This window comes from Heterodontus francisci, chromosome 3 (assembly GCF_036365525.1).
Source record: "Heterodontus francisci isolate sHetFra1 chromosome 3, sHetFra1.hap1, whole genome shotgun sequence".
Taxonomy (NCBI): domain Eukaryota; kingdom Metazoa; phylum Chordata; class Chondrichthyes; order Heterodontiformes; family Heterodontidae; genus Heterodontus; species Heterodontus francisci.
Genome location: NC_090373.1, coordinates 211,161,928 through 211,181,236, shown reverse-complemented (window position 1 = coordinate 211,181,236; position 19,309 = coordinate 211,161,928). Strand labels below are relative to the sequence as shown.

At 44.8% G+C, this 19,309-nt stretch overlaps 1 protein-coding gene across 3 annotated transcripts in view; it reads right to left on the bottom strand.

Moving 5' to 3' along the window:
- Positions 1-19,309, bottom strand: part of klhdc3 (kelch domain containing 3) — a 317,322-nt gene that overhangs the window by 275,276 nt on the left and 22,737 nt on the right. For all 3 annotated transcript variants that reach the window (XM_068028321.1, XM_068028320.1, XM_068028322.1), the window contains 3 exons: positions 17,102-17,342; positions 13,026-13,202; positions 11,520-11,635 (listed from right to left, as the gene is read on the bottom strand). In XM_068028321.1, coding sequence (XP_067884422.1) covers positions 11,520-11,635; positions 13,026-13,202; positions 17,102-17,255 — 447 coding nt within the window. In that variant the 5' untranslated portion in view covers positions 17,256-17,342. The remainder of the gene's footprint in view (positions 1-11,519; positions 11,636-13,025; positions 13,203-17,101; positions 17,343-19,309) is intronic.

Sequence of the window (19,309 nt, the reverse complement as noted above, 5' to 3'; positions counted from 1 at the left end):
ACACGAGTCTCTGGACATAGGACTGCAAGCACTGCTCTGTATGTAGCAGAAAACGCAGCAATTACGGCACAGAAAGCCACCATTCGGCCCATCATATCTCTGCCAGCCAATAAGGAGCTGTTCAGCCTAATCCCACTTTCCAGCTTTTGGTTCCTAGCCCTGTAGATTACAGAACTTCAACTGTATACCGAAGTGTTAGTTTTTTTTTAAAAATGCGATGAGGGTTTCTGCCTCTACCATCCTTTCAGGAGTGAGTTCCAGATCCTCACCCCACCCCCGGGTGAAAACGTTTCTCAACTCCATTCTAATCCTTCTGCCAATTGCCCCTGGTTATTGACCTCTCTGCTAAGGGGAGTAGGTCCTTTCTACCCACTCTATCTAGGCCCCTCATCATTTTATACACTTCAATTAAATCTCCCCTCAGCTACCTCTATTCCAAAGAAAACAAACTCAGCCAATCCGATCTTTCCACAATGCTAAAATTAGTTGCGTCCTAACCAATGATTTATACAGTTCCAGCATAACCTCCCTCTCTTATATTCTATTCCTCGGATAATATACCTCAGAAAGGATTCCATACGCCTTCTTAACCATCTCATCTACAGTACTGCTACCTTCAGGGATCTGTGGATATGCACTCCAAGGTCTCTCTCTTCCTCTGCACCTCTCAGTATCCGACCATTTATTGTGCATTCCTTTGCCTTGTTTGGCCTCCCCAAATATATCACCTCACACTTCTCTGGATTGAATGCCATTCGACACTTTTCAGCCCATCTGACCTGTCCATTGATATCTTCCTGCAGGGTACAGCATTCTTCCTCACTATCAACCTTACAGCAAACCTCTTAATCATGTCCCCTACATTTAAGTCTAAATTACAAAAAGCAAGGGACCCAGCACTGAGCCCTGTGGAACCTCGCTGGAAACAGCCTTCCCGTCACAAAGACACCCGACCGTTGCACTTTATTTCCTGCCACGGGCCAATTTTGGATCCAACTTGCCACTTTGCCTTGGATCCAATGGAATTTTACTTTTCTGGCAGGTCTGTCATGTCAGACCTTGTCAAAAGCCTTGCTAAAATTCATGTACACTACATCAAATGCGCTACCCTCATCAATCCGCCCTGTTACTTCAAAAAATTCAATGTTAGTCAGATATGACCTTCCCGAAACAAATCCATGCTGACTGACTAACTAAGCTATGCCTTTCTAAATGACAGTTAATCTGTCCCTCAGAATTTTTTCCAATAATTTTCCCACCTCCGAGGTTAGGCTGACTGGTCTATAGTTACTCAGTCTATCCTTTTCTCCCTTTTCAAACAATGGCACAATGTTAGCTGTCTTCCAGTCCTCTGGCACACCTGTAGCCAGAGAGGATTGGAAAATGATAGTCAGTGCCTCTGTTATTTCTTCTCTTGCTTTACTTAATGGCTTAGGATAAATTTCATCCAGACCTGGGGATTTATCCACTTTCAAAGATGTTAAACCCCTTTATACTTCCTCTCATTATTTTATGTATGGGAGCTAGGAAATAAAGTATAACCACAAAAGTAGGAATCTCTGGATTACTGCCAATGCCACATGTCAATTTGTACAGAAATAGGTGAATACTGCAGATGAATGCGTGGCTGGAGATGGTGCAGGAGGGAAGGCTTCAGATTCCTGGGACATTGGGAAAGACTTTGGGGAGTTGGTACCTGTACAAGCCAGATGGGTTGCACCTTAGCAGGGCTGGAATCAATATTGTGGCAGAGGTGGCTTGTTGTGCTGTTGGGGATGGTTTAAACCAGCTTGGCAGGGGGATGGGAACCTTAGCGTAGATTCAGCAGGAAGAGAAGTAAAGCTGGAAATGAAAGGCAGTTAATGAGTAAGCAAGTATGGAAGTCAGAGAAAACAAAGGCTAAAAAAGATACAAAAGGAGTTGTTCAGTGATTAGTGATATATACTTCAATACAAGTCCAGTGAATAAGACAGATGAGCTGAGGGAACAGATAGACACTTGGCAGTATGATATAGCTATTCCTGAAACACGGCTTAAAGAAGGGCAAAATGGCAGCTCAACATTTCTGGTCGCAGTGTTTTCAAACAGGATAGAGAGGGCAATATAAAAAAAAAGAGGGTCACAATATTGGTTAAAGGAACAATCACAGCTGTGAGGAGGGATGATATGCTAGAAGGATCATCAAATGAGGCCATATGGGTTGAACTGAACAAAAAAAAGGGGTAACTGCACTGCTGAGCGTATAGCAAAGATAGCCAGTCAGGAGGAGATAGAAGAGCAAATATGTAAACAAATCTCTGAGAAGTGCATAAACAATCAGGCAGTAATAGCGGGGGATTTCAACTACCCGAATATTAACTGGTATCTTCTTTGGCCTCCTTGTCTCGAGAGACAATGGTTAAGTGCCTAGAGGTGGCCAGTGGTTTGTGAAGCAGCACCTGGAGTGGCTATAAAGGCCAATTCTGAAGTGACAAACTCTTCCACAAGCACTGCAGATAAAATTGGTTGTCGGGGATGTTACACAGTTGGCGCTCTCCTTGTGCTTTTGTCTTTTTTCCTGCCAACTGTTAAGTCTCTTCGACTCGCCACTCTTTAGACCCGCCTTTATGGCTGTCCGCCAGCTCTGGCGATCACTGGCATCTGACTCCCACGACTTGTGGTCAACGTCACAGGACTTCATGTCGCGTTTGCAGACGTCTTTAAAGCGGAGACGTGGACGGCCGGTGGGTCTGATACCAGTGACGAGCTCGCTGTACAATGCATCCTTGGGGATCCTGCCATCTTCCATGTGGCTCATGTGGCCAAGCCACCACAAGCGCCGTAGGCTCAGTAGGGTGTACATGCTGGGGATGCTGGCTGCCTCGAGGACATCTGCGTTGGAGATACGGTCCTGCCACCTGATGCCAAGGATTCTCTGGAGGCAGCGAAGGTGGAATGAGTTGAGACGCTCTTGGCTGACATACGTTGCCCAGGCTTCGTTGCCGTAGAGCAAGGTACTGAAGACACAGGCTTGAAACACGTGGACTCTTGTGTTCCGTGTCAGTGTGCATTTTTCCCACACCCTCTGGGCCAGTCTGGACATAGTAGCGGACGCCTTTCCCATGCGCTTGTTGATTTCTACATCATGAGACAGGTTACTGGTGATAGTTGAGCCTAGGTAGGTGAACTCTTGAACCACTTCCAGAGCGTGGTCGCCAATATTGATGGATGGAGCATTTCTGAGGTCCTGTCCCAAGATGTTCGTTTTCTTGAGGCTGATGGTTAGGCCAAATTCGTTGCAGGCAGCCGCAAACCTATCGATGAGATTCCGCAGACACTCTTCAGTGTGAGATGTTAATGCAGCATCGTCAGCAAAGAGGAGTTCCCTAATGAGGACCTTCTGTGCTTTGGTCTTCGCTCTAAGACGGGCAAGGTTGAACAACCTGCCATCGGATCTTGTGCGGAAGAAAATTCCTTCTTTTGAAGACTTGAACGCATGTGAGAGCAGCAGGGTGAAGAAAATCCCAAACAGTGTAGGTGCGAGAACACAGCCCTGTTTCACGCCACTCAGGATAGGAAAGGGCTCTGATGAGGCACCGCTATGCTGAATTGTGCCTTTCATATTGTCATGGAATGAGGTGATGATACTTAAGTAGCTTTGGTGGACATCCGATCTTTGCTAGTAGTCTGAAGAGACCACGTCTGCTGATGAGGTCAAAGGCTTTGGTGAGATCAATGAAAGCAACGTAGAGGGGCATCTGTTGTTCGCGGCATTTCTCCTGTAGCTGACGAAGGGAGAACAGCATGTCAATGGTGGATCTCTCTGCTCCAAAGCTGCACTGTGCCTCAGGGTAGACACGCTCAGCTAGCTTCTGGAGTCTGTTTAAAACGACTCGAGTGAAGACTTTCCCCACTATACTGAGCAGGGAGATTCCACGGTAGTTGTTGCAGTCACTGCGGTCACCCTTGTTATTATAGAAGGTGATGATATTGGCATCGTGCATGTCCTGTGGTACTGCTCCCTCATCCCAGCGCAGGCAACGCAGTTCATGGAGTGCTGAGTGAATAGCAGGCTTGGCACTCTTGATTTCAGGGGTAATGCCATCCTTCCCAGGGGTTTTTCCACTGGCTAGAGAATCAACGACATCACTGAGTTCCGATTTTGTTGGTTGTTCGTTCAGCTCATCCATGACTGGCAGAGACTGGGCTGCATTGAATGCGGTATCAGTGACAACATTTTCCCTGGAGTACAGTTCTAGGTAGTGCTCCACCCAGCGGTCCATTTGCTTGCATTGTTTAGTGATCGTGCCCCCCGATTTAGACTTGAGAGGGGGGGGGGGGTGGCGATCTTCTTGATGGTTGGCCCAAAAGCTCTTTTAATGCCATCATACATTCCTCTGATGTTTCCAGTGTCGGAGGCCAGCTGAATACGACTGCATAGGTGTTGCCAGTAGTCATTTGCACAGCGCTTGGCTGTTCTTTGTGCAGCGCTTCTGGCTGCTTTAAGTGCTACAGATGTTAACTCGCTGAGGGTTTTCTTGTAGTTCAACAGTGCAGTGCGTTTAGCGGCTAGAGATTGAAACCAGTCTGCATTCTGCTTCTCACATTTGCCAAAGATGGTCATTGCTGAGTTATAGATGGTGTCTCTGATGTGGGCCCACTTCGTCTCTGCATCCACTGCAGGAGTGTTTTGAAGGGCTTTTTCAAGTGAATTTAGAAACTTATGTAACAGCTATGGATAAGAAATTCTCTTAGTGTTGATGCGCGGGCGGCCCTTCTGCTTGAAATGATGTAGCTTCTTTGGTTTGAGTCTAACTTTGCTGCACACCAGGGAGCAGTCGGTGTCGCAGTCTGCACTGTGGAAGCTGCATGTGATTTGGACACAGTTTATCGAGGCTCGCCTTGTGTCTATGAGGTCCAGCTGGTGCCAACGACGTGATCTTGGGTGCCTCCATGAAAGCTGGTGACAGGGTTTAGTATGAGAGAACGAGTTGGTGATGCAGAGGTTGTGATAGGTACACAACTCAAGCAGTCTCTGTCTATTCTCATTCATCCTTCCAATGCCATAGCGCCCAAAGCAGGAGGGCCATAAGTCATGGTGGGCCCCAACCCTGGCATTAAAGTCCCCCAGCAGGAACAAATGTTTGGTACTAGGAATGCTACTAATGATATTATGGAGTTCCTCGTAGAACTGGTCTTTAACTTCAGGTGGGGAGCAGAGTGTTGGAGCATAGATGCTGAGTAGGTGTACTGGACCAGAGGTGGTGAGCAGTCAATATGCATTCCGAGCCATTTGAAGGTGGCTAATATTAACTGGTATAGTGTTAGTGTAAAAGGCAGAAGAAGCAGAATTCTTGAAATGCATTCAGGAGAACTTTTTTAGCCAGTATGTAGCAAGCCCAACAAGAGAAGGGACAGCTCTAGACTTAATTTTAGGGAATGAAGCTGGGCAGGTGGAAGGGCTATCAGTTGGGGAGCACTTTGGTGGAAGTGATCATAATTCAGTTGGATTTAGAGCAGTTATGGAAAAGGACAAAGATAGACCAGGAATATAAAAAAAAGTTTTTAATTGGGGAAAGGGCAGGCTTATTAAGCAGAGATATGATTTGGCAAAAGTGGACAGGAAACAGTTTGAAGGTAAATCAGTGTCAGAGCAGTGGGAGATATTCAAGGAGGAGATGGACAAAGAAAAAGGGTAAGACTCCCAAATCTAGATCCCCCTGGATGTGAAACAGCATGCAGAGTTGGATAAGACAAAAGAAAAAAAAAAGAGAAGCTCGTGTCAGATACTGAGAGCTCAATACTGCAGAAAGCCTCAAGGAGTCTTGAAAATGCAGGGCTGAAATTAAAAAGGAAATTAGAAAAGAGAGGGCATGAATACATAAAGAGCAAGAGGATTACTAAAAGAAAGAGCAAGGCCAGTTAGAGACCAGAAAGGTAACGTGCGTGTAGAGGCAGAAGACATGGGCATGGTTCTTCAGGAATACTTTGTGTTTGTCTTTGTTGTTGAGGAGTGCGAAATATCGGACTGTATAATAATGAGGGAGGAAATATTAAAGTTATTAGGATCTATGAAAAGAATAAATGGCCACACCCAAATGATATGTATCCCAGGCTGCTAACAGAAGACCGGTCACGAAAGTAAAAGCCCATGGGATCCAAGGCAAAGTTGGATCCAAAACTGGCTCAGCAGCAGGAAGTAAAGGGTAATGATTGATGGGTGTTTTAGTGACTGGAAGGCTGTTTCCAGTGAGGTTCCGCATGGCTCATTACTGGGTCGGCGAGTGGCGGGAAAGAGCGAGACAAGCAGTGAGGATAAAAGCATGCAGAAGCAGCGAGAAGTCAGTCTACGAACGGCGGGAAAGAGTGAGAACAGCAGCGGGGGATAGCTGTTGCCAGGAGCCAGTCAGAACTGCCATTTTAAAAGAAAAATGGTGGTGTGACATCACAGGGAAGGAGGTAAGTGATTGGCTGGTGAGTTAACAGAGTGAAGATTGTAAGTAGAGTGTGCAGATATGAGTTTGGTGAGTGGGGAGTTTGGTGAAAGGCGGGAGGAGGAGGAGGAAGTGCTCTTTTTTCTACTATTTTCACCCTCCAGCATCTGGTTCTTATTTCTGTGCAGTGAAAGGAGCTGTTTGGTTGGAAAGACCTATAAATAAAAACTAAAACCTTAAAATAAATAACTACAACACATAGCTGTGTAATTAAGAAACATACGACGCTTAGTTATAGGTGGTACTAGCATTTAATAAGCACAATAAATAGTATACATAGGAATTATTCAAAGCTAATTAGGAAAATATTTATACTAAATTAACTAAACAACAATGGCAGGACAGGTGTCGTGTTGCAGCTGTGGAATGCGGATCCCCTGGATGCCAACATGATGCAGGACAAATATGTTTGCAGAAAGTGTAAGCAGCTAGAGGAATTCTGGATCAGTATTATTGATCTGGAAGCTGAACTGCAGACACTGTGCAACATCAGGGAGGCAGAGAGATAGGGTCATCTGTTTTGGTCAGCAGTGAGGGACAGGAGGGTGTGACTGTAAGGCAGGTAAAGCAACCGAGCAAACAGTAGTGCATGAGCCTCAGCCTTTGCAATTGTCAAACAGGTCTGAGCTTCTTGCAACCTGTGTGGACGAAAGCAAGGTCTGCAGGGTGGATGGGCAGACTGGTCATGGCACCATAGTACAAGGATGCTGTTCAAGCACCGGATAGTAGTGGTAGTTGGGGACAGTATACTGAGGAGGATTGACACGGTTCTCTGTAGCAAAGAGCAAGAGCCCAGAAGGCTGTGTTGCCCTCCTAGTGCCAGGGGTCGGGATATCTGCTCAGGGCTGGAGAGGAACCTACACTAGAAGGGGGAGGATCCAGTTGTCGTGGTCCATGCAAGTACCAACAACATAGGCAGGACAAGGAAAGGAGGTTCTGCATAGTCAGTACGAGGAGCTAGGCACCAAATTAAGCAGTACCTCAAAAGGTAATAATCTCTGGTTCAAAGACTGATGTGGTAGAAGTGGGTTCCGGTTTGTGGGGCACTGGCACCAGTACTGGGTATAAAGTGGGGGCTGTACCATTGGAATGGTCTATACATGAACTGTGCTGGGACCAGTGTTCTAGCGAGCCGCTAGGGAAGTAGAGAGGGTTTTAAACTAAAAATAGTGGGGTCAAGGGATCTAACTTGAGAAGATGTGGTAAATCAAAGAGTAGAGACAAGGCAAGAGAGAAAGATACTAATATGAGAAATGATAAACAGACCACGACAGGAAGGGACAGAGTACAAATCAAACAGTAAATCAGCAGATAAGGCTAGAGGTTACAAAAATAATAAAAAAAATACAACTAAAGGCTCTGTATCTGAATGCACATAGCATTCGAAACAAAACCGATGAACTGACAGCACAAATAGAAATAAATTAGTACAATCTGATAACCATTACAGAGACATGGCTGCAGGATGACATAGATTGGGACCTGAATATTGAAGGGTATATGATATTTAGGAAGGACAGGAAGCTAGGAAAAGGTGGCGGGGTGACTCAATTAATGTTGGTATTAGCACAATAGAGAGGAATGGCCCATGTTCTGGAAACAAGGATGTCGAAGCGGTTTGGGTCGAGATGAGAAATGATAAAGGCAAGAAGTCACTTGCAGTGATGTACAGGCCCCCTAACATTAACCACACTGTAGGACAGGGTATAAAGGAAGAAATAATGGGAGCTTGTCAGAAAGGTACGGCGATAATCATGGGGGATTTTAATCCACATATAGACCGTAAAAATAAGACGGGCAAAGGTAGCCGAGATGAGGAGTTCATAGAATGTTTTGGGATAGTTTCTTAGAACAGCATGTTCTGGAGCCAACCAACAGGCTATACTAGACCTGATATTGTGCAATGAGATAGGATTAATGACCTCATAGTGAAGGCACCCCGAAGGAGCCGCGATCAGAATATTATTGAATTTTATATTCACTTTGAGGGAGAGAAGAGTGGATTTAAGACTAGTATTTTAAACTTAAATAAGGGCAATTATGACAGCATGAAAGCAGAGCTAGCTAAAGTGAACTGGCAAAGTAGGTTAAGGGACAGATCAATAGAGATGCAGTGGCAGACATTTAAGGGGATATTTCAGAATACACGGAATAGATACATTCCAACAAGAAAGAAAAATTCCAAGGGGAGGATCCACCATCCGTGATTAACTAAAACAGTTAAAGATAGTATCAAACTTAAAGAAAAAGCCTATAATTGTGCAAAGATGGGTAGCAGGTCAGAAGATTGGACAGAATATAAAAACAAAATGTCTGAAAGATTAATTAAGGGAAAAATTAGAGTACAAGAGAAAACTATCTAGAAACATAAAAACAGATAGTAAGAGTTTCTGTAGATATGTAGGAGAGTTAACAAAGTGAGCGTTAATCCTTTAGAAAGTGAGTCTAGGGAATTAATAATGCAAAATAAGGAAATGGCAGATGAATTGAACAGGTATTTTGCATCTATCTTCACTATAGAGGATACAAGTAACATCCCAGTATCAGCTGCAAGTCAGGAAATGGAAGGGAGGGAGGAACTCGAAAATTACAATCACCAGGGAAGTGGTACTGAACAAATTGTTGGAGCTGCAGGCTGACAAGTCCCTGGGTCATGATGGACTTCATCGTAGGGTCTTAAAAGAAATGGCTAGTGAGATGGTTGATGCCTTGGTTTTGATTTTCCAAAATTCCCTAGACTCGGGGAAGGTTCCATTAGATTAGAATTTGCCAATGTAACTCCTTTATTCAAAAAGGGAGGAGATAGAAAGCAGGATACAACAGGACAGTTAGCTTAACATCTGTCATGGTGAAAATGTTATAATGTCTTTAATCATAGCTTCTAACAGGGCACTTAGAAAAATTCAAGGTAATCAAGTAGAGTCAGAATGGTTTCGTGAAATGGAAATCATGTCTAACCAATTTATTGGAGTTCGTTAAAGTAGTAACGTGCTGTGGATAAAGGGGAACTGGTGGATATGTACTGGGGCCTCACATTTTTACAACTGATATAAATGACTTGGATGAAGGGACTGAAGGTAAGGTTGCTAAATTTTCTGATGACACAAAGATAGGAAAGTAACTTGTGAAGAGGACATAAGGGGGCTACAAAGGGATATAGATAGGTTAAGTGAGTGGGCAAAGATCTGGCAAATGGAGTATAATGTGGGAAAATGTGAAATTGTCCACTTTGGCAGGAAGAAAAAAAGCATATTATCTAAATGGTGAGAGATTGCAGAGCTCTGAGATGCAGAGGGATCTGGGTGTCCTACTGCATGAATTGCAAAAGTTCGTATGCAGGTAATGTAATTAGGAAAGCTAATAGAATGTTATCATTTATTGTGAGGGGAACTGAATACAAAAGTAGGGAGGTTATGCTTCAGTTATACAGGGCATTGGTGAGACCACATCTGGAATACTATGTACAGTATTGGTCTCCTTATTTAAGGATGGATGTGAATGCATTGGAAGCAGTTCAGAGAAGGTTTACTAGACTAGTTCCGAAGAAGGGTCACTGACCCGAAACGTTAACTCTGCTTCTCTTTCCACAGATGCTGCCAGGCCTGCTGAGTGGTTCCAACATTTCTTGTTTTTATTTCAGATTTCCAGCATCCGCAGTATTTTGCGTTTAATTTACTAGACTAATACCTGGAATGAGCAGGTTGTCTCATGAGAAAAAGTTGGATAGGCTAGGCTAGGTTTGTATCCGCTGGAGTTTAGAGGAGCAAAAGGTCACTTGATTGAAACATACAAGATCCTGAGGGGTCTTGACAGGGTGGATGTGGAAAGGATGTTTCCCTTTGTGGGAGAATCTAGAACTAGAGTTCACTGTTTAAAAATGAGGGGGTTGCCCATTTAAGACAGAAATGAGAAATTTTCTCTGACGGTTGAAGTTTTTGGAACCCTCTTCCTCAAAAAGGTGGAAGCAGAGTCTTTGAAAACTTTTAAGGCAGAGGTAGATAGATTCTTGAGAAGCAAGGGGGTGAAAGGTTATCAGGGATAAGTGGGAATGTGGAGTTGAGATTACAATCAGATCAGCCAAGATCATGCCGAATGGCAGAGCAGGCTGGAGTGGCCTGCTCCTGCCCCTAACTCCTATGTTTGTATGGATCCCTTGTTTGTGGTGTGCCAATGATTAGAGCTTGAAATGTAGGGGCTACGATTAAGAAGTTTGTAGATAATACAAAAATTGACCCGAGTGGTCGATAATGATAAAGAAAGCTGTAGACTGCAGGAAGGTATCGTTGGACTGGTCAGTTAATTGTCAGACATATTGCTGACTCTAGTGTCCATGACTGTTCGAATTATCCTTACCCTACTCATAACACTTGACACAGGAATCTGGGTTCAATGGGCATGGTCAGCATTCCAACAACTTTAATGTAGGCATACTTATGTATTTGAAGGTGGCAGGACAAGTTGATAAAGCAGTTAAAAAGCAAATGGGGTCCTTGGCAGCTTTATAAATAGAGGCACACAGTACCAAAGTTATGCTAAACCTTTGTAAATCACTGGTTAGGCCTCAGCTGACGTAGCATGTCCAATTCTGGACACCACATTTCAGGAAGGATGTCAAGGTCTTGGAAAGGGTGGAGAGGTTTACTTGAATGGGGTGCAGGACATCAGTTATGTGGAGAGACTGGAAAAGCTGGGACTGTTCTCCTTAAAGCAGAGGTGGTCAAGAGATTTAATATAGAGGTATTCAAAATCAGGAAGGGTTTTGATCGAGTAAATAAGGAGAAACTGTTGTTTTCAATGGTTGGTAACCAGAGGACACAGATTTACGGTAAAAGAACCAGAGGTGACAGCGGGTTGTGATCCGGAATGTTCTGCCTGAAAGGGCAGCGGAAGCTGACTCAATAACAACTTTCAAAAAAGGAATTGGATAAATACTTGCAGAATAAATTTGTGAGGCTATGGCGAAAGAGAGGGGAGTGGTATTAATTGGATAGCCGTATGGGCTAAATGGCCTCCTTCTGTGCTGTATCGTTCTATGAGATTTCTTACCAGCTGTTCATAACCTCCGAAGATGAACATGCACTTGCCCAGAGCGCAGGCAGAGTGCCCATCCCGCGCACCGGGAATCGAGCCGTGAACCTTCGGAGTGGACCAGTTGTGTGTGCCTGCAGGTGGAACCAGAGAGCGTGAGGAAACAGGGCAGCAGCAGTCACCAAAACAAATGCACACATCTCTCCATTTGTGAACTTGTAGGCACATTGTTATTTGGAGTCACGCTGGAGAGCACTTTCACCTCCAGGCCAGGTCACGGATTCAAAAGAGAGACCTTGCATTTTATAAATCACCTTTCATGACCTCAGAATATCTCAAAGCCTTATACAGCCAATGAGCACTTTGTGAAGTGCAGCCTCGAGCCCATAATCTAGACTGATACTCCAGCATCGGACAGGGAGCTCTGCATGGGCGGAAAGGCCACGGCCGGGAGGGATCTCCGCATGGATGGACAGGCTGCAACCTGGGGTGGGTGCTGCTGATTAAAGGATTTTGAGGCAATGCACTAATTACAACTTCTGTACCATTCGCTACAATTTGCTTTCCCCACGTTCCAACAATTGATAGCAGAGCATGATCGTGACAGAGCGTAAACTACTTTGCTTTCAGCAATGGCTCAGTCAGACTCTCCCCTCAGTCAGGAGGGCATGAGTTCAAAGCAAACTCCAGAGGCCTGAACACAATTCAGTCCAACACTTCAGTGTAGCACTGAAGGAGCTCTGCACAGTCAGTGTGGGAAGCTTTTGGAAAAGACCCCATGGCACTATTTCAAAAATAGTCATGGAATTTCGTCCCAATAGACAATATTTATCACTCCATCACAAACAGATTACCTGAATTACCTGATCATTTATCCAAATTTTTGCTCGTTGGATCTTGCTGTGCACAAATTGACTGCTGCATTTCCGTAGAGACTTCATTTCACAGAAAAAGCGCTTTAGGACATCCGAAAGTTGTGAAAGTTCCAAGTTGAGCAAAGCAAAATCCCACAAACAACGAGGCAGTAATTAACAGATAATTTGTTTTCGGTACTAGAAGTATTGATCAGGAACCCCCGTGTTGCCCTCCCAATAGTGCTGTGAGATCTTTCACATCCAGCTGAGGGGGCAGATGGGGCCTTGGTTTAACATCTCAACCAAACGACGGCTCTCTCTGGCAGGGCAGGGCCTCCCGCAGCACCGCCCCCTCTGGCAGGGCAGGGCCTCCCGCAGCACCGCCCCTGGAGTGTTAGCCTGGATTACTTTCAGGAGCATCACCCGATTGTAATTGAGGCACGAGAGCCTTCTAATTAACAAGAGAACCGGCACTGCAAACTGCAGCCACTTAAAACAGGAAACATCTGCTCCAATATCTGAGCTGCCCCCATCTCTCTTCCTGCACCATAGGCCTATCTCGCACAACCAACAGTGTGCAATCCATCAGATAAGGAGTAGGACGGGTAGGAGCACAACTCCTGTATGGGTGGAGAACTGTAACAAGGCGACATCCCGACAGCGTACTTACTGACATCAAATGCATACAGCACATTGCACGCTCCCTCGGTGTCATTCCTTCCACCCCAGATGTAGATGGCATCATCGACAAGCACTGCGGTGTGTCCATACCTCATGTAGGGCACCTGAGGGGAATGTTCCCTCCTCTCTGAGCGAAAGGGCGGGAGCTTCATCCAGCGAAACGAAACTAGAGCAGAAAAGAAAATATAAACAAAACAATTATAAAAAGAGAGCGAGGGAACTCACAGCAGCAGCTAAGAAGCACCAGACTGGATTTGGTCCTAAGAAATTGCAGACTACTTTCAACACAACATACATCAGGATTGCACAGTGAGTCACTCACAGTAATGAGGAGATGGGCAAGTAGATTCACATAAGAGCATTGACTTGTCTTGTTCTTGCAGCTTTATAAGTCTGATGATTGCCCCTACTCTTCTGGGCACCGCCAGGCAGCTGGACCCCAGAGGCCCCGGTACCGCCAGGCAGCGGGACCCTACATGCTGCATCACTCTGGCCTCCTGGCACCTGTTGAGCCCAGTGTGTGACATGGCTCTGCTCTTGTTTGAGCAGGGTGGACTCCGGGTGATAAATACCACAGGAGGAGGCTCAAGACCCAGTCTGTTTGAGACTTCTCGTTTTAAAACCTTGTGCTTGTCCGAGATAAACAACAGCAGCAAATTGACAAGATGGGCTCTGCTCGCCAGTGTGTCCTTGCCTGGAATCTGTGGGACACAATGTTTTCCAAAGAGGAAACTAAGGGCCGACAATCTCCCATGAAAGGAAACTTGGGTCGTTTCAGGAGACGCTATCCTGCTACCAAACAAGATACTGTTGATCAACCGTCAATGGCCTTGCAGTCACCAACTTCCTCTTTCAACTCAAATGCAGATGATGGCCAGTGTCCAAGTCAAGATTACACAAGGGGATGGGTTCAAAGAGATAAGTTAATGAGTTTATGTAACACCGGGAAAACGAACAGACAGATTCCTCGAGCTGCATTGGCAGCTGACATGATGGCAGTTTTTAGGAATCTAAAGGGACTGGATACTGTTGACCATGACAAGCTGTTTCACCTTGTCCAGCAGAGCAGAACCAGAGGACATACTCTGCGCTCAAGGGGTAAATTCAAAACTAACCTGCAGAAACAATATTTCAAATGACTGGTCAATCTACGGAATAGGCTCCCTCAGGAGATGGTGGAAGTAGATAATATTGAGAAACAGAGTCACATGCAGGCCAGACGGATTTTCTTCCCTGAAGAGACATTAGTGAACCAGATAGGATTGTAGGGAAAACCTGCCATGTTTTGATCGCCATTACTGAGATTTATTCCAGATTAATTGAATTTAAATTCCCCAGCTGCCCTGGTGGGATTTGAACTCATGTCTCCGAAGCATTAGTCCAGGCCCCTGGATCACTGGTCTAGTCATATTAACACCATGCTACCGTCCTCCTTGAATGGCAGAACAGACACGAGGGGCTGAATGGCTGCCTACGTTCAGCAGAGGTGCCCGAGAGGGTGAAGGCACACCAGCTATGAGGTTCATTCTGTATCTAGTGTCCAGTTACAGTGACGAACTTCAGTAAAAGAATAAAGAATTGGTCTTGGGAATCTGGAATTACAGCAACAGTTGCTAAGGAACAGAATATAATGTGGATTCACATAATTAGATACCAAAATTCACCGATGACTGGATGTGGATTCACATAGTTAGATACCAAAATCCACCGATGACTGGATGTCTCCAGTCAGAGGATGCCTTTGTACGTCCTTGTAATATTGTAGAAAATTGCTCCAGCATGTGGATTCACCTGGAACAAAGATCCCCCTCAACTGTACAATGGAAATGGTGAGCGGGGAGGCAGTCCCCATTTATTGTGTTGTTACTACCCACACAGAGTATACATATGGCAGTTTAGTGTGACAAGTAAATAAGGGAGAATTTTGCTTTAAGCTTTCTAACAACTCAGATAGGAAACAAGCTCCTACTCAGTATAAGGAATCATCAGTAAATAAAGATCACTGTTAACGATGACCTCAAGGAGCATTACGTCAACATGTCAGTAGATTTGGTTATGATATTCCCTCTTTTCCCAAACATCTGACTGACCTATTCCAAAGAATCAATACATCCAACAAATACTTTTATATTCTGCAACAAGGCGGCGAATGGTATGTTGGCCTTCATTGCAAGAGGATTTGAGTACAGGAGCAAGGATGTCTTACTGCAGTTATACAGGGCCTTGGTGAGACCACATCTGGAGTACTGTGTGTAATTTTGGTCTCCTTATCTGAGGATGTTTTTGCCATGGAGGGAGTGCAAAGAAGATCTACTAGGCTGATTCCTGGGATGGCAGGATTGACGCACGAGAAGAGATTAGGTCAACTAGGCCTATATTCATTAGAGTTTAGAAGAATGAGAGGGGATCTCATAGAAACCTATAAAATTCGAACAGGACTAGACAGGCTAGATGCAGGGAGGATGTTCCCAATGGCTGGGGAGTCCAGAACCAGGGGTAACAGTCTCAGGATAGGGGGTATGCCATTTAGAACCACAATGAGGAGAAATTTCTTCACTCAGAGGGTGGTGAACCTGTGGAATTCTCTACCGCAGAAGGCAGTGGAGGCCAAGTCATTAAATATATTCAAGAAGGAGACAGATATATTTCTTAATACCAAAGGGATCAAGGGATATGGGGAGAAAGCGGGAACAGAGTACTGAATTAGGCAATCAGCCATTATCTTTTTTGAATAGTGGAACAGGCCCGAAGGGCCGAATGGCCTACTCCTGTTCCTATTTTTCTATGGATCAGGATCATTCCCCATGTCTTGGTAATTGTTCAATTGGGGATAATTCTGATTTTGGTGTGTGCCTTAAGACAAATCAGGGGAATTAAAAAAGAAAATGAAAATTGGACAGGAGACCATGGAAGGATATGTCCTCCTTAAGAGATAATGTATGAGGGAACAATGCCAGCTGGCATTTCAACCTCATGGTGGGGACTGTAGGAACTGTTGGCTGAATTTATATAAATTATGGTCTGATTAAACTATAGCGTCTCATGTGAGTTTTAAGTAGAATGATTTTAGGTTATGTTGTGGTTATGCTCAGGAAGTTATACTTTGTATATGTAGCAATGTATTAGATTAAGACCAATTTATGGATCTTGTGTTTAGAATCATGTTGTTATGTGAAATGTATGTTTGTATGCTGTAGTGGAGAAATGCTGGGAGACTATGTTTACTGTAACAATAGCAGAAATAGCTCTGCTATGAGACCAGATAACTTGATAACTGAAATAAAAACAAGAAATGCTGGAACCACTCAGCAGGTCTGGCAGCATCTGTGGAAAGAGAAGCAGAGTTAACGTTGCGGGTCAGTGACCCTTCTTCGGAACTTGATAACTGCCCTTCTGCATTTCAATGAAGACAGACTCAGTCACAATAAAGGGATACATTTGTAAGCCCCATGAGGGTGATAATACAAATAAAGATATTCAGAGACCATTCAAGGCTGGAATGTTGATGGGCAAACATACCCCATTGTGTGACGACTTGGGCCATCCAGCTGTCTGCAGAGACAATGTACGGAGAGTAGGGTCATATCAGACCAATCACAAGGGTTAAAGTGGAATGTAGCCTAATATGGAAGGAAGGAATCCTCGGAGTGGGACATAAATGCCAGGTGCCGGGACAACTCGGGACGCACCGACTCAAGAGACCAACCTAGTTTACAGAACACCCTACAGTCAACAGAACACAAGAAAGATGGTGCCACAACAGCTCAGAAGGCAAGGACCGAAGATACCCGACACTCTGCCGTATAACTATTGCCAATGGTTGAACATTGCTTGTACATTCTTGCTGTGCTTAATAAACTCTCTATCTTGATTAAGAAACCAGTGTCTGTAAAAAAAAAAGCTAGTCAACAGCCCGCCTAAACACATAAAAATCTTACACATTGTGGGACTGGCAGAGGTTCTGAAGTTCAGCATATTAAAAGGGGAAGTGCACAATGAAACAAAAAATAAATGCACGCCCTCCTTCACCCACGATCACCTATAAATAGATCCTTTAGTGCTTACCCGCATTAAAAACGTGCACATCGATTTGCCGAAGGGTCTCATAATCCTCGCCTGAGCAATATCCACCAAACGAATAGACTTTATGTCCGACAGCCACAGCAGCATGGTTCACCCTCCGCGGACCTCCTTCCAGGTGTACCGCCCACCGCAACATTCCCTTCAGTTGGGCACCAGCTTCCTCAGGAGCACCATCCCAGCCAGGCTGCACCACACACTCAGGGGCAGCTCATTCCAACTGCAGCTGGAGGTAGAGAGAGCACACATACAGTTACTCTTCCAGGTCCACTTGTGCCGACTCCAGTGTTGTTTGACATGCACATCGCCTGCTCCACCAGTTAAATCTAGACCATGTCTACTCCACGAGGAGGAATACTCTTTCCTTTGGGATTCGCAGGACAAAGAATGCCACCCATTGAGGTATTCACCAGGCTGATTGATGTTCTGTAAGATCACCACAGCAACAATTTATTTTATATACATAGTATTACCAGCACAGAAACAGGCCATTCGGCCCAACAGTTTCATGCTGGTGTTTATGCTCCACATGAGCCTCCTCCCAACCTCCTTTATCTAACTCTATCTACATAACCTTCTCCTTTCTCTCCTGGTGGTCGTGAATTCCACATTCTCACCACTCTCAGGGTAAGAAACATTCTCCTGAATTCCCAATTGGATTTATTAGTAACTATTTATATTAAATCGCCCCTAGTTTTGGATTTTCCACAAGTGGAAATACCTTCTCTGCATCTATCCTATCAAACCCCTGCCATAATTTTAAACACCTTTATCAGGTCACCCCCCAGCCTTCTCTTACCTTGAGAAGAGAGCCCCACATTGATCAGCCTTTACATATGGTTAGAATCTTAGTTTTGGTATTATCTGTGAATTTTTTCTTGATGAATTATTAGAACCCTTCAGAACAAGAGGAGTTTCGGAACTGTAATTAGGAAATGAGCTCTGACTGACCTGTGTGCATTTACATTTTTTTTTTAACACTTCCACTTGGAGTCCCAACTGCCCCATGTCAATCCCTGGGAGAGAGCAGCACAGCAACATCCATTATCTCCATGTTCCTTAGTAACAACCACCCCCCCCCCCCACCAGTACGGAACAGTGGTTAGAAACAGCGTACTCTTCCTGACACTGACTAGGAGAGGGCTGGCTACAGAAGGAGTAAACTTTAGATGATTTTTTAAATTTATTTATTCATTTCACGAAGTATCACTCACAAGGCCAGCATTCATTCCTCTTCCCTAATGGCCTTTGAGGTGGTGATGATGGTGTTGGACTGCCTTAGTGTCTTGCAAGACCAGACAGTACCTTCCAAACCCATAACCTCTACCACCTAGGTACCACAAGAGCAGCAGATGCATGGGAACATCACCACCTGCAAGTTCCCCTCCAAGTCACACACCATCCTGACTTGCAACTATATCGCTGTTCCTTCACTGTTGCTGGGTCAAAATCCTGGAACTCCCTTCCTAACAGCACTGTGGGTCTACCTACCCCACATGGACTGCAGTGGTTCAAGAAGGCAGCTCACCACCACCTTCTCAAGGGCAATTAGGGATGGGCAATAAATGCTGGCCTGGTCAGTGACACCCACATCCTATGAATGAATAATAAAATGAATAGCTTTTGATAAGTGGCTAGGGAAAGATTACTAGCTGGGGAGTCAGTGACAGGGTCCATCAATTTAAAATGGTCAGATCGAGGGCAGTTTGGAGACAGTTCTGTCCACACAGGATTGTTGGAGCAAGGAATTGTTTACCACAGTTCTGAAGAAGGGCCACTGACCTGAAACGTTAACTCTGCTTCTCTATCCACAGATGCTGCCAGACCTGCTGAGTATTTCCAGCATTTCTTGTTTTTATTCTTTACCTCAGAGAGTGTGTGGTTGAGATGGAAAATGGATAAAAATATTTGAAGCAGGGAGGTGTACACGGCTATGGGAGAAGCTTAGGATTGATCCAGCAAACAGTCAGCAAAAACAAACAGCCTCCTTTGGTGCAAACATTCTTTTCCTTTAGAAACTCAAACAGTTTACCACTGTCCTCAAGAAGGGACCCCGCCACCCCTGCCGAGTCTGGCCTAACCTGCAACTCTAATTACACTGTTACCACCCTCTGAAATTGGCCTTGTACAAAAGCAGCAAAAGACTCACTAATTCTTAGCCAAAAAATGCAGCCTTGCCCACATTCAGAGAAC